Raw genomic sequence first — 13,557 nt, forward strand, 5'->3', positions numbered from 1 at the left:
GTAAACACGCCTGAACTCTGATCTCGCTCGCAGCCCCCTAATCTGACCCGACATTCCGCCGAGAAGGTTTTTGTCAGTGACTTCAGGAGCCCACTTTCCCACTTCCTGGCCGGGGGGGGAGGGTGGGACGGGGCGCATTTCAAAGCCTTTCAAGTGAAATCTGGTCCTGTCGGAGTGGAGAAGTCCTTCACAACAGCCACACACAGTACTGCTCGCCTGGTCCCTCCATCTCTGAAGGTAAAATGAAGACGCTCATCTAGACTCTTCTCCGTCTTGGCCCCTCCGTGGTGGAATGAACTTCCCCTCGAGGTCAGAACAGCTCAGTCACTGAGAACTTTCACACGGCAGCTCAAGACCTTCCTCTTTAGAGCATATTTAGATGAACTTGTAACTTTCTTATTGTCTGACTTCTGTATAGAAACTAGAACAGAGTGAATAAAAAGATTGTATTCATAGTTGGGGGTCCTAGTGAACCAGAACTGATCAGATCGAGTGATCATTATTATACCCGGAGCCAGTCTTTCACCATTTCATGACTACGTGGCCACTGACAAATCTAACCAGCCTAGGAAATTACGTAATAATCATCTAATAAATCACTGTGAAAAATTAATTTACATTTATTTTAATTTACCTTATCCAGAGCGCTTGCTCAGGGACACAATGGTAGTAAGTGGGGTTCGAACCTGGGTCTTCTGGTTCACAGGCGAGCGTGTTACCCACTAGGCTACTGCCACCCTTACTAATGCTGTGCAGGGAGCACAGGAGTAGCAACCAGTTGTTGTTCACCATAAATTTATTAGCTTGTAAATGTTCGGGCATGGCCTCATTTACGATTTTAAGGATTTATCCTGATTAATTTGATTACTTTTTTAATCGCTTGACTGTCCTTACATATAAATAATTTTTATTATATATTATATTGGGCTTGTGCATTTGATACTTCATTCTGGGTTTAAATGTCAGTCCACATAATCATTCAATCAAAAGGGCAACTTGACCATCGGTTTAAGGTCCAACTTACCAACATTATGCGAAATAAAGAAGTTCATGTGACCAACAAAAACCTCTTTACGGAATGACATCTTTCCAACGTTGGCATCGCGAGCAGATTTTGATACGGTTGTTTTACGGCGAGATGCTCGTGCCGGAGCGTTGGGCCCATGTGCACCTGAAGCTACAGGTTCCCACAAGGGTCCGATTTCAGGCGAGTCTGACAAAAGCACAGCACTCGTCGAAAAAAAAAAAATGTTGAGAGCCGCACACTCTGAAACCCCACCCCTACCACTCTCGCCCTCTTCTCTCTCTCTCTCTCTCTCTCTCTCACACACACACACACACAGCGCGAACGGACCTCGTCTTCGGCCCCTCGCCGCGCCGCTGGTTTTTATACAAGAGGGCCACGGTTTGCAGGATCTGACGGCGCTGCGCGTTCTAACCGCGATACAGAAAGCGGCCTTTGTACACCCGCACCGTTGCCAAATGCATTACCGCGCTTTCGCGGCGACGTTATCTGATTGGTTCGTGCCCTGCATGCTACAAACAAGACTTGACATCAGTCGCATGCGAGCCGGGGCACCCACATCAGGCCGATCGGCGCACACTCGATCGCCCGGGATACATTTCGGTCCCCACAGGGGCCGAGCAGGTCGCCGGATCAAGGCGAGGATGCCCCGCCTCCCCCGGAACAGCCGCCGCCGTGGAGGTGCGGGCCGCGGCGGAGGCTTCAAAAGGCCCGAGCACCCCCCTGTCCCCGTCCCCCCCGTCCCCCTTACTCGGGGTGTGAATAAAACATGAGGTGGGTGCAGGGGAGCCGGATGGGACGGGCGGGGCGGCCTGTGCGGCGATTCACAAAGACGCTGCTATTAGGGACACGACACACGAGAGAGGAATGCCTTTGATTTCCTCGCGCTGCGCCCCGGCTGCCGGAGTTTCTGGAAAACTTGCCTCGCGATGCACTTTTCCCTTTCATTCCCCCCCCCCCACCCCCCCGTTGGCGGCCTGTTATTGCCGCCGTGGGGGAGTTGCGCACCTCCGCTCGCAATAAAAAGGCAGCGGACCTCGGCGATGGCCCGTGGAATATGGAAGCCGGGACACCTGACCAATTCGGTCGTATGAAATGCAACTTCCATTTGTTCGCACGAAGCACCACCAAACTGTACAGCAGCGCTGCGGTGTGAAAGAACCGCCGGGCTCGGCGTTATTGCGATCTGCCCCCCCCCCCACCCCCCGCCGTCTAATTGTTCCGATTCGGTGCCGTGCGAAGCTACGAACAGCTCCCACCCCACCCTGGGTTCTCCGCTCTGCCCATTTTACAGCCGCCCCGGGGACACTTCTGCCAGGAAGCAGCAACTTGCAACGAGTACAATAATAATCATAATAATAATTCAAACTCTGACTGAAAACAACAATAACAGCAAAAACCGTGAAATATAATAGTCAGATAGTGACGTCCATCTGACTAATTCTGTCTACTACTGTGAGAGAGAGAGAGAGAGAGAGAGAGAGAGAGAGAGAGATAGGGGCCACCGTCCCCACACACTGCTCCCCGGGCGCCTGTCATGGTGCCCACTGCTCACCAAGGGTGACGGGTTAAATACAGAGGACACATTTCACTGTGTGCACCGGGTGCTGTGCTGCTGTGTATCACAATGACAATCACTTCACTAAAAAAATAGAAACAGGGCTCCTGTACCTCCAGGTCTACTAATTTCATCCCCATGTGACCATCAAATGCCACTTTAAGGTACACGTAAGTCCCCGAAAGTGTCACGCTGCTGTTCCCCTGCGCGTACAATACGGTACTTTCTTTTTCTTATCTCCACAACTCTGATAACGCTGAAGGCCGCAGGGGAGCCGCGCATTTTCGGGGGGGAATTAGGGGTGAACTGTCCCTTTAACCCCGAAAGCAAAAACGCCACCCGTATCACACACGGCCACATCCGCGGGAGCGAAAAGCACAAAGGCCGCGGTTCCCGTGTCTGTCACTGCCCCCGAAATGAGAGGGCCGCGAGGCCGCCGCGCCACACAAAGCCGCTTGTTCCAAGGGCTCTGCGCAAACACGGGCAGGAAATGGATTCGGCGAGGCCAAACATTCATGCGCGGGGGGTCGCGCAGTTCGAACGGCGCTCGAGGTGAATCCCCCCGCAGACGCGTTATCACGACCCAAATAAAATTGGAAGATAAAAGGCCTGAGGAACCGCGGGAACCAGGGCGACGCCCTGCTGGTCTGAGATCAGCCCCTGTCCGCAAAAAAGGAAAGAAAAAAGTGCATTACGATCGAGGGTGCTTCACCCAAGCCACGTTCCTTATGACGTGAGACGAGATGCAAACGAGGTCAGGAATAGGTCACCCGGAGGTCAATATTCCGGCAGAATGTTGGAATATGGGCCTCCACGATGGCCCATCGGAGCAAAAGACTCTAAATGCAGAAGCGACCGCCGCAGGAGATCCCTCCTACCCGGGGCTATTACGCTGTGCAGCTCTTCCTTGCTCTGTAGGTGACTTTCTCAGGGTTAATACCACGGTAGTTGTTGTTCTCGCCTGTATGTTTTCATCACCCCGTCACACTCTCTCTTTATCCGCTGCATAAACGCGAGGTCACTTTGCGTGATCACCTGCATTTCGGCGGATATGGTTAATATTACTATTGTTATTGAGTTTGAGCTATTTTTGATATTTGCACTATGCTACAGGGTGGGCCATTTATATGGATACACCTTAATAAAACGGGAACGGTCGGTGACATTAACGTCCTGTTTGGGGGACATTAGTATATGTGAGGGGGGCAAACTTTTCAAGATGGGTGGTGACCATAGTGGCCATTTTGAAGTCGGTCATCTTGGATCCAACTTTTGTTTTTTTCAATAGGAAGAGCGTCACGTGACACATCAAATTTGTTGGTAATTTCACAAGAAAATTGGTTTTAACGTAACTTTATTCTTTCATGAGTTATTTACAAGTTTCTGACCACTTATAAAATGTGTTGAATGTCACCAGCCATTCCCATTTTATTAAGGTGGTTAGATATAAATGGCCCTCCCTGTAATATTCTGTTCTCTTCAATTCTTATTGTATATATTTATTCCTCTTGTTCCTCTTGCTGCATCGAGCAATTTCCCTCGGAATAAATAAAGTCCCTTTTTAACCTTACCTTTTATCGGTCATGGAAACCCACTTGTGCCCCAGTGAAAGAGTAGTAAAATAAAAAAGCATCCTCAGTTTGGGCGAACCTTTAAAGTCTCTGTTATTGTGGTGATGCTCGGGTTAAAACGAACCCCGAATGGACGGTGAGATGCGCCGGCGAGGCCTGCTGTGGTCCTCCACCACCTACGACCTGCTGCTTCCAGACGGGGGTTTTACATCAGAATGGGAGTAAAAGCGTGAAACGTGGTTCTGGGGTGGCGGGGGACTCACCGCTATCCGCGTGGAGCTCTTGGGTTCCGCCTCGGACGGGTTCTGGCCCTTCGGCTCCCCGTTGGCCTGCTGCGGGGCGGCCCTGCCGCCTTTGGCCTTGCGGCCGCCCGGGCCCCGGTGGACCAGGCTGAGGAGGTGCAGGGTGCTCTCGTGCTCCCGGTCCGAGGTCTCGGCCTGGCCCCGCTGGTAGCGGCTCTCGCAGGTGGAGTGGTGCCGGCGGCACAGCTCGATCCGGGCCCGCAGCCGCTCCACGATGGCACTGTGGAGCTGTGGCACCGCCGACCCCCTGGGGGTCCCACTGGGCATGGACCCCAACATGGGCACGAACCCTCCCACCGCTGGGGCTGCCTCGCCCATGGCCCGAACCCACTTGGAACGCTCAGCGAACGCCAATTAACAAAGAAATACTAATTAATCAAGCGCAACGGCGTGATATTGGACAGAACCAGAACCGGCCGCTTCTCACATCGCGCCCCGGCATTCAGCAGAGAAGCCGCCGGCCAGAACTTTTCCTGCCTTCGGGCTGGAATGCGGCGAGAACCCGTCCGCTGGAGCCGCGGGTAAAGACAGCAGCAGACGTTAAATGTTGTTAAATATTATCGGCTACGGTCTTCAGTTCGGTTTAAGATCGGACGAACGCGAACGCGTCTGAACGCACGTACCGCTCCTGCCATGGCGTAAACGGCGAGTCGGAGTAAATCCACCGGCGCCAGGAGACCCGCCGGACTCTCCGCGGGACGCCGACGGGAGGGGACTGGTCGCACGTCGCACGTCGCCCGCCGTCGGCTGCGTGGACGAGGAGCGGAGCGGAGCGGGACGCGCAGCTTCACGCCACAAGACGCGCATTGTGCGGCTCCGCGCCGGACCCGGGAGGCGCGCCGCGCCCCTGCGCGACCCCTGGCGGCCGCGGCCGGGAACTGCAGGGCAGCGTTTTACATTTACAGCATTTACCAGACGCCCTTATCCAGAGCGACTTACAAGGGACAGTCCCCCCTGGAGACACTCAGGGTTAAGTGTCTTGCTCAGAGACACGACGGTAGTCAGTGTGGTTTGAACCTGGGTCTTCTGGTTCATAGGCAAGTGAAAAAGCTAAGTGAAAGTGAAGTGATTGTCATACACAGCAGTACAGCACACGGTGCACACAGTGAAATTTGTCCTCTGCATTTAACCCATCACCCTTGGTGAGCAGTGGGCGGCCATGACAGGTGCCCGGGGAGCAGTGTGTGGGGACGGTGCTTTGCTCAGTGGCACCTCAGTGGCACCTTGGCAGATCGGGATTCGAACTGGAAACCTTCTAATTACGTGGCCACTTCCTTAACCGCTAGGCCGCCACTGGCCCAAGTGTGTTACCCACTAGGCTACTACCACCCATGGTTCCCGCGGGCGCCCTGTTACTCGCTTATTACACCTGGTCTAAATTCTGCAGCACCCATAAAACCAGTCTGGGGACTGGGTGAACAGTGGGCAGCCATGAAAGGTGCCCGGGGAGCAGTGTGTGGGGACGGTATCGTGCTCAGTGGCACTTTGGTGGTTTGGGATTCGAACCTGCAACCCTCTGACTATGAGTCTGCTTGATGAAGGTGCCTCCCCGGCCGTCTTTCATGGTTGCCCACTGCTCACCAAGGGTGATGGTTAAATGCAGAGGACACATTTCGTTGTATCAAATATTAAAATAATTAGGGAGAACACTAGAAGGGTCTGTGATTCTGTTTATTTGGGTTTTGTAACTCGAACTCAGGATTTAATTTTCAACCATTATTATTTTTCCCTGCCATCCACTGTCAGTACTACAGTCAAACACACAGATATGCAAATAAGCTTTTTTATTCCATATTATAATGATTGTGATTATGGATCGTCGGTCGAGTCTCCCTCAGTGCATAACGTAGTAATTGCCATCATCATTAGTGCCTCATGAGACCTTTGCTGCCCCCTGCTGTGAATAACGGGCACGTTTCACCAAACCTCTGTAATGGAGACAACGCTGCATAATGACACATGCAGAAGTCCTTTACGCCATCTCGTTTAGTCACATTCATTCGGTGTTGACATGCTGAGAGCGGTTAGAAAAACTCTAAGATACAAGCCCCTTAATATAAAAATAATCTAATCATATACATAAGGAACATGAAATTTACTCATGGTGATCATTTACATTTACATTTACATTTACGGCATTTGGCAGATGCGACTTACAACGTGCTTCCACATTACCATCGATGAAATGATCAGTTCTGGTTCACAAATATGAATACAATCTTTTTATTCACTCTGTTGTTGTTTCTATACAGAAGTCAGACAATAAGAAGGTTACAAGTTCATCTAAATATTCTCTAAAGAGGAAGGTCTTGAGCTGACATTTGAAAATACTCAGTGAGTGAGCTGTTCGGACCTCATTCCACCACCGAGGGGCCAAGACGGAGAAGAGTCTAGATGAGTGTCTAGTGGTAATGAAGTATAAAACACACACGAGGCATGCATATTTTAAAGCGAATGCCTTCTTTTACATTGTTGTTGGCGATTCCTCCTCTATAATGTCCAACTTGTGGTCCTCCACCGAGCAGTCAGTATCACTTTCTGCACCAGATACGCTGCCAATTCCAGAGGAAGCAGGATAATGCTCTCTGAACCACCACTTGACCTTTTCATAGCCACTTCTGATAGAGCTTCCCAGTTCAGATGTGGTCTCCTCACTCACTGAAATGTTTACAAGATTTTAATTAATAAGTCATTGTGGAGAATTAATACGGAAATTCTTAAGAATTAATAGTAAAACTTACTGTTTGGGACGTTGAGAATATCAATGCTTCCAACTTTTCTGACAAATGACTCCATTTCAGGTTCTGGATTTACAACCACTGCTTTCAACATCCTGTCAATGAGTTCTTCCTCTCTCTTCCTCCACTGTTCTTCAGACAGAGTTTCTTTTTCGGAAAATGTATCCCCTTCTAGAGAGAAGTGATCCCCTCTGTTTCTCACGATCACCTCATCGATTTTCTCCAGCAGTGTTTTGACCTGTGAGCCATCACCCCAGGTAGAATTTCGGAGAACGTGGTATCTGTTCCCGCACCTCTCCACGAGCTCCTGGAGAGCTGCTCCCTCACTCACGATGTGCTCTTCAACGGGTCTCCTCCCAAGCCAGTCCCCGTTGGTGAACAGAATCACTGTGTGTCTCCAGACCCGTTCGCCAAAAAGCCCCATGTGTTCATATACGTTCCTTTTCTCACATTCTAAAAACGGGGAGTCTGCAGGGACGACCAGAAGGAACACGTGTGGACCTGGCGAGCACATCGACACGCTCTGTATCATCTCTTCCCTCATGGACGCAGGTGAATCCTGCAGTGAGGTCCATCCTGGTGTGTCCACAATGGTGAGTTCTTTACCGAGAACATTTGTCTTCTGCAGGACACACTTTGTTGTTGTGTGGAGTTTGATAGGCTATGATAAAACCAGAGTAGAGTCACCTGGCCTGCCATTATCTTCTAGAAACACGAATGACGAATAATAAGAATCAATACAAGAATAAATCACCTTGGTGATGTCTGATTTCATCATAATGGTGTTGCATGCAGAACTTTTTCCAACTCCTCTCTGACCCAGAACAACGAGCCGTTCTTCTGAGGGCCTGTGAGTTTCACCTGTTCAAATTGGGAAAAGGACGTCTATTATTATCTTTCTTCAACACACTAGTCACAGGCCACGCCCTTATATCTTCATACGCTTCTTTCTCAGTGCACTTTCTAACTTTACTTCCTGTGAAAGAAAGAAAAGAAAGAAAGTGAAAGTCTCTTGTGATTCACAGCAGCACAGCACACGGTGCACACAGTGAAATTTGTCCTCTGAGTGAGCAGTGGGCAGCCATGACAGGCGCCCGGGGAGCAGTGTGTGGTGACGGTGCTTTGCTCAGTGGCACCTCAGTGGCACCTTGGCGGATCGGGATACGAACCGGCAACCTTCTGATTACAGGGCCGCTTCCTTAACCGCTCGGCCACCACCGCCCCACTACTGTGGACGTCCATATAGCTGGAAGAGTGGTAATATTCTTCCGATCACTCCGCCTGCTTGGTGACGTCACATCGCAACATTTATGGGCCGCTTCGGTGCCTGTTTTAATGATTTATGATTTAATGGATAAGGGCATGTGCCAAATGCCTTAAATGTAAATGTAAGTGTCTGGAGCTTCTAAGCAATGACTATACTTACCTTTAAAGAGTTCTTTAAGAGTGGTCCTAATTCTCTGCACAGTAATCCTCATCTTCTGGGCCTCCTCCACTATTGACAACTCCTGTTCTTTTAGTCTTATATCTTCATCTCTGTCACGCTCGTAGCAGTCACCTCCATTTACTGCCACCAGCCCTTCAATCTTCTTCAGAAGTTCTCTCACCTGGACATTATCAGCTCTGTTCTTGTTGTCGAACACGTGGTATCTGTTGTCACACTTGTTCACGAGCCACCGGAGGTTCTTCCCTTCACTTTCAATCCATTCCTCAACTGTGGTGTCACCAATCCAGTCTCCTCTTGTGAACAGAACAATCACGAACCTCCAGACATCTTCACCCAAGAGGGCAACGTGTTCTTTTACTGCTTTATGGTACAATTCGTTGTACGCCGTGGCGAGAGGAACAGTCAAGAGAAGAACGTGTGGTCCTGGTGGACACAGTGACACACTTCTCTTTATCTGCAGTTTATCAGAGTTGGCCGTTTTCTGTACAGGATTGCTGTAGAACCAGCCAGGAGTGTCGACGATGGTGACAAACGTGCCACCAACTTCACCTTTTTCAGCCACACAGCGAGCTGTCCTGTTGAGGCAATCACTGTTCACCTCAAACGCATCTCTTCCGAGAATCGTGTTCCCTGATGAGCTCCTTGCAGCCCACTGCGCTCCAAGGAGAACAATCCGCATCTCTGAAAGGCCATCATAAATACAGAAATATATATAAAAACAGTACAGTGAGGTGTCGTAAAGGTTTAACAACATTGTGTCCTTCTTACCTTGCAGCAATGCTCTGTGCGCCATTCTTCGTCCTTCTACCACAGTCCTCCTTCTCCCAACCCTCTTCCGTATCTTCTGCCTCCAAGCTTCTAACCCAACAGCAACGTTCTCGGCACCTTCATAATACCGGCCATTATTGAACTCTACCACGTCTGCGATTTTATCTAGAAGTATTGCAGCTTGAGCACTGTCGCCACTTCGGATATCGAGAACATGGTGCCTGTTGCCACACTTCTTAAGGAGCCACCGGAGGTATGGCCAACGGCGGAGGTGTTTCTCAAATTTATCACCGTCGTGTGGGCCACAGGAACTAAACAGCACGACAGTGTGTCTCCAGAAGGTCTCACCAAAAGGATGAAGATTCTCCTCCAATGCAGCTTTATGAACATCTATAAAACACATGTCCACCGGGACGACGAGGAGAAAGGCGTGTGGCCCAGGAGGACACAGGTCTACACTGCACACCAGTTCCACCTGATCGTGTTCCGGAAAGTCTTTACGTGTAAAATGCCACCACCATCCTGGTGTGTTAACAACGACGACGTGCTTCCCACATATTTCGGCATCGGCGCGGACGGACTGTGCAATTCTTTTTCCAGCAGGAAAACGTTCTTGTCCAAGGATTGCGTTCGCAGTCTCAGCCTTTCCTGCTTGGCATTCCTCGTCATAACCTCCAATCAGCACAATCCTCGGGTTGTCTGCAAAAGTGGCGACAATAATGCAGCTTATATAATGATAAATCACCAATACTCAATCAATCTGAACGTTTTTATACTACTTTTACCCACCAAGTGTTTCAGCAGTTGCCATCTCTTGTTTCGAGTCCTACATTGCACGTCCAGAAAGTCTTTTTAAAAACACCTAAGAATGTAAAAGTTGGTGAACATTACATTTAATTATGGCTTAGTGCAGGAAACTGTGCGATATTGTCAACTATTGTGAATAAAAATCATTTACCGTGTGAGTCAATGAGTTTCTCGATCGGTCTTCCGGGTTCTGTACCGGGTTGCTTTCTCTTTGAGAGAATTAATGAACCAAGTGCAATATTCCGAGAGAGCGGTCACAATGAAACGATCTTATTTCCTTTAACCACACGGAATACGTCCTAATCGCGCAACTTGCACTTCCGATGCGGATCTTCTGCGATGCCGATCTTCGGGGGAACTTTCGCTCTTTGAGTTTAGGGATCATCGCCAAAGTGCCCGTGAAGGCTGCCAGCGTGTTCGAGGGCCTTTTAGTCAAAGCAGCTTATCTTCCCTTTGGTTGTGAATGGATCGACTTCTCCAATTGGTGATCCATGCGGTAAAGCTGCCTTCAGCATTCAACAACGTTTATTTCTTATATCGCCCAAAATCACATACAGTATGTCTGAACGGGCTTTGACAGGTCCCACAGTTGACCCCCCCACACACACACTTTACTTTACTTTATTTACTTTACTTTATTTAGCAAACGCTTTTATCCAAAGCGACTTACAAGAGGAAGACACCAGCAATTCTCGTTCGATTTCTATAGAATATCGAGTTTACAAACTAAGAGCCCTGATAAGGCTCAAACTTGTCAGTGAAGAGCATGCTCAGAGATTGTTAGGTGCTAGACGAAGAAAAAAATTATAATGTATTTATACATTTTTGTATTGTTTGTGCAATGTGTATGCATGTGCGTGTGTAAGTGTTAGATTTGTCTGTAATACTTTTTTAACAAGAGGGTTTTCACCTGCTTCTAAAAGTGGTGATAGTCTCGGCTAGTCGTGTGGAGGAGGGCAGGTTGTTCCACCAGCCAGGGACAACAACGGAGATGATTGGAATCGGAGACCCCGTGAAGAAGGAATTTTTAGTCTCCTTTCATTTGCTGATCTGAGAGAGCGTGCAGGAGTGTAGCTCCTCACACACTTGACCCTTCTGCGCACAAGGAAAAACTCTAAGAGAGAGAAAGAAAGGAAGAAACGTTGGGAAGGAGTGATACAGAGAGGGACGCCCTTCCAGGGTAGAGGGAGCCTGCAAGTGGTGTCAGTGCAGGGTTGGTGACGGTTTGTCCAAGAAATGCTACTGGTCCATTTGGGGTTCTGCTCGGCTGTAAGAGAAGAGGTGGAAGTGGAGGCGACCCACGGACACATGACACACACGCACAGAGACAGATGAGACAGGAGGTCCTCGGGAGCTGGGGTGTTGCATGCTGGTGGCCTGCAGGGGGCGTGTGTCGCTAAGAGTGAAAGTGAAGTGATTGTCACTGTGAAAGACACAAATGTGGACACAAATGTGTCCTTTTGTGTAATTTAACCATCGCCCTTGCCGAGCGGTGGGCAGCCACGACAGGCGCAGATGATATAAAGAGAATACTCCGATCGATCGTTCTGAAACGTTTCACTTTTCCTCCTATTTAGGGGTCGTCGCTAAAGTGCAAGAAATGGGAAAACAACCAGACAATTTAAAAGGCTTGTCGTTTCCCCTCAACGTCTGAAGCCCTTTGTGTATTTGTGTTTGTATATTCGTTATGGTACATGGCTCCTGATGGTGCACAGTGTAGATCAACTGAACAATTACTTCACATTGGGAAATGTCTTAAATACTGAACACAGTGTATACACACAGAGAAATGGAAGCATGGGTACAGATGCTTGTCGCTGGGGCAGTACCCTTCTGGAGAACAATACTGCACCTATTCTCGCAGGTACTTGGTCAGGTACTTTGTTCCTTGGTCATCTGTACCATTTATGGCACAATTGTGTAAAATTATATTTACATATAAGTATGATGTAGTGGTCTGCAAAGGGCAGCATGTGTTGCCTAGAGAGCTGGGGGTTAAAGACCTTGCACACTTTTGTCCTTGATCGTGTTATGCTCTCACTACTGTGCAGCTGAAATCCAGCAATTTACAAGCATTTTTGTTGGTACATTGGGGTTAATTGGGACCATTTCCATGTGGTGAGGTTCATGGGTACAATTACGTACTTTTTGAAAACGAGATCACAAAGGGCCTGTCCTGTACTTTTTGAGGTACAAAAGGAACGGTTTTGTACCTGTACCTTTATTTTTCTGTGTATAGTGAACATGAATTAATGAAAGTGAATTGTGAAACACAGCACAGCACATGGGTGATGCGATGAAATGTGTCCTCTGTATTTAACCGCCACCCTTGGTGAGCAGTGGACAGCCATGACAGGCGCCGGGGAGCAGTGTGTGGGGACACCACACGAGGGAGGAGTGTGTACAGTGCTGCGCAAAGGTTTTAGTCAGTAGTGGAACTTAACGCCAACTCTGATAAGTTATTTTTGCATATTCCCAACTGTAACTCTGAAGCAGTTCAGGAAGGGACTAAAACGTGTCGATAAGTGTGAAACACACAGAAAATACTGATTAAAACAGTGAATGTGGTAATAGTGTTAATGTTGATATGCAGATGTGTTCTAGAAGAACTGAATGTTGGTCGCTCCCAACTCATGAACGATCTCCTACAAGCAAAAGTCTACAGATGGAAAATAATATTGTATTGCTGCTGCTCAGAGTCTCTTTTTGTACACACGTCATGTCATTGTTTCATAAAGAGAAGGAAATTCCCCAATAAGCGCCAAAGGTAAATGTTTGATCAATGAGTAACAGGGTTTTGGGGGTTTTGTTACATTCCAAAACTACAAAATTAGATGAACATGTTTTCACCTTTTTGTTTACTGTACGTATTGCTTTTAATACTGTGTCCACTTTTACGTATGGGTTGTGGTAGTGGAAATCAGCAGTTTACATATTTTACCATTTTCACAAATGATAAAGGCAAAAACAATTAGCTGTACAAAACACTCGGTTATCTAAAAGGATTGCTAAAATGAAGGTGGAAAAAAAAACAAGGTGCACAAACGATTCATGCGCTTTTTTTCTTGTCTCCTGAGTATTTCCAAATGTCGCGTTAAAAAAGGCGGACCTGGCAACATTGCTGTTTCTATCGCCGTCTCTGATTGGATGTGGGGACTCGGCGCCGATAACAGTACTAATTCGTCTGATGTCTCTAATTGGCTCCAGGGACTCTGCGCTGGAAACAGCGCTGTTTCCACCAACGTCTCTGATTGGCTGTATTAACTCCGCGCTGATAACAGCGCTGTTTCCACCACCGTTCTTGATTGGCTGTAGTAACTCCGCGCTGGAAACAGCGCTGTT

The 13,557-nt window shown here is 48.6% G+C and overlaps 2 protein-coding genes across 5 annotated transcripts in view; both read right to left on the reverse strand.

The window, feature by feature from the left end:
- The window catches only part of maml2 (mastermind like transcriptional coactivator 2), a 32,442-nt gene extending 27,163 nt beyond the window's left edge, over positions 1-5,279 (reverse strand). For 3 of the 4 annotated variants that reach the window (XM_029001717.1, XM_029001716.1, XM_029001715.1), the window contains exon 1: positions 4,417-5,279. In XM_029001717.1, the coding sequence (XP_028857550.1) occupies positions 4,417-4,773 (357 nt within the window). In that variant the 5' untranslated portion in view covers positions 4,774-5,279. The remainder of the gene's footprint in view (positions 1-4,416) is intronic. The other variant, XM_029001714.1, reaches the window with a different exon arrangement.
- Positions 5,280-6,766: 1,487 nt separating this feature from the next.
- LOC114802377 (GTPase IMAP family member 8-like) lies at positions 6,767-10,587 on the reverse strand. The gene is made up of 7 exons (XM_029001231.1): positions 10,367-10,587; positions 10,198-10,270; positions 9,409-10,107; positions 8,620-9,321; positions 7,948-8,054; positions 7,197-7,854; positions 6,767-7,113 (listed from the first exon to the last, which is right to left on the reverse strand). Exons 2-7 carry the CDS (start codon positions 10,217-10,219, stop codon positions 6,920-6,922), a joined length of 2,382 nt encoding a protein of 793 aa, XP_028857064.1. The 5' UTR covers positions 10,220-10,270; positions 10,367-10,587; the 3' UTR covers positions 6,767-6,919.
- Positions 10,588-13,557: the final 2,970 nt, after the last annotated feature.

The sequence above is a fragment of the Denticeps clupeoides genome, chromosome 13, assembly GCF_900700375.1.
Source record: "Denticeps clupeoides chromosome 13, fDenClu1.1, whole genome shotgun sequence".
NCBI classification, from domain to species: domain Eukaryota; kingdom Metazoa; phylum Chordata; class Actinopteri; order Clupeiformes; family Denticipitidae; genus Denticeps; species Denticeps clupeoides.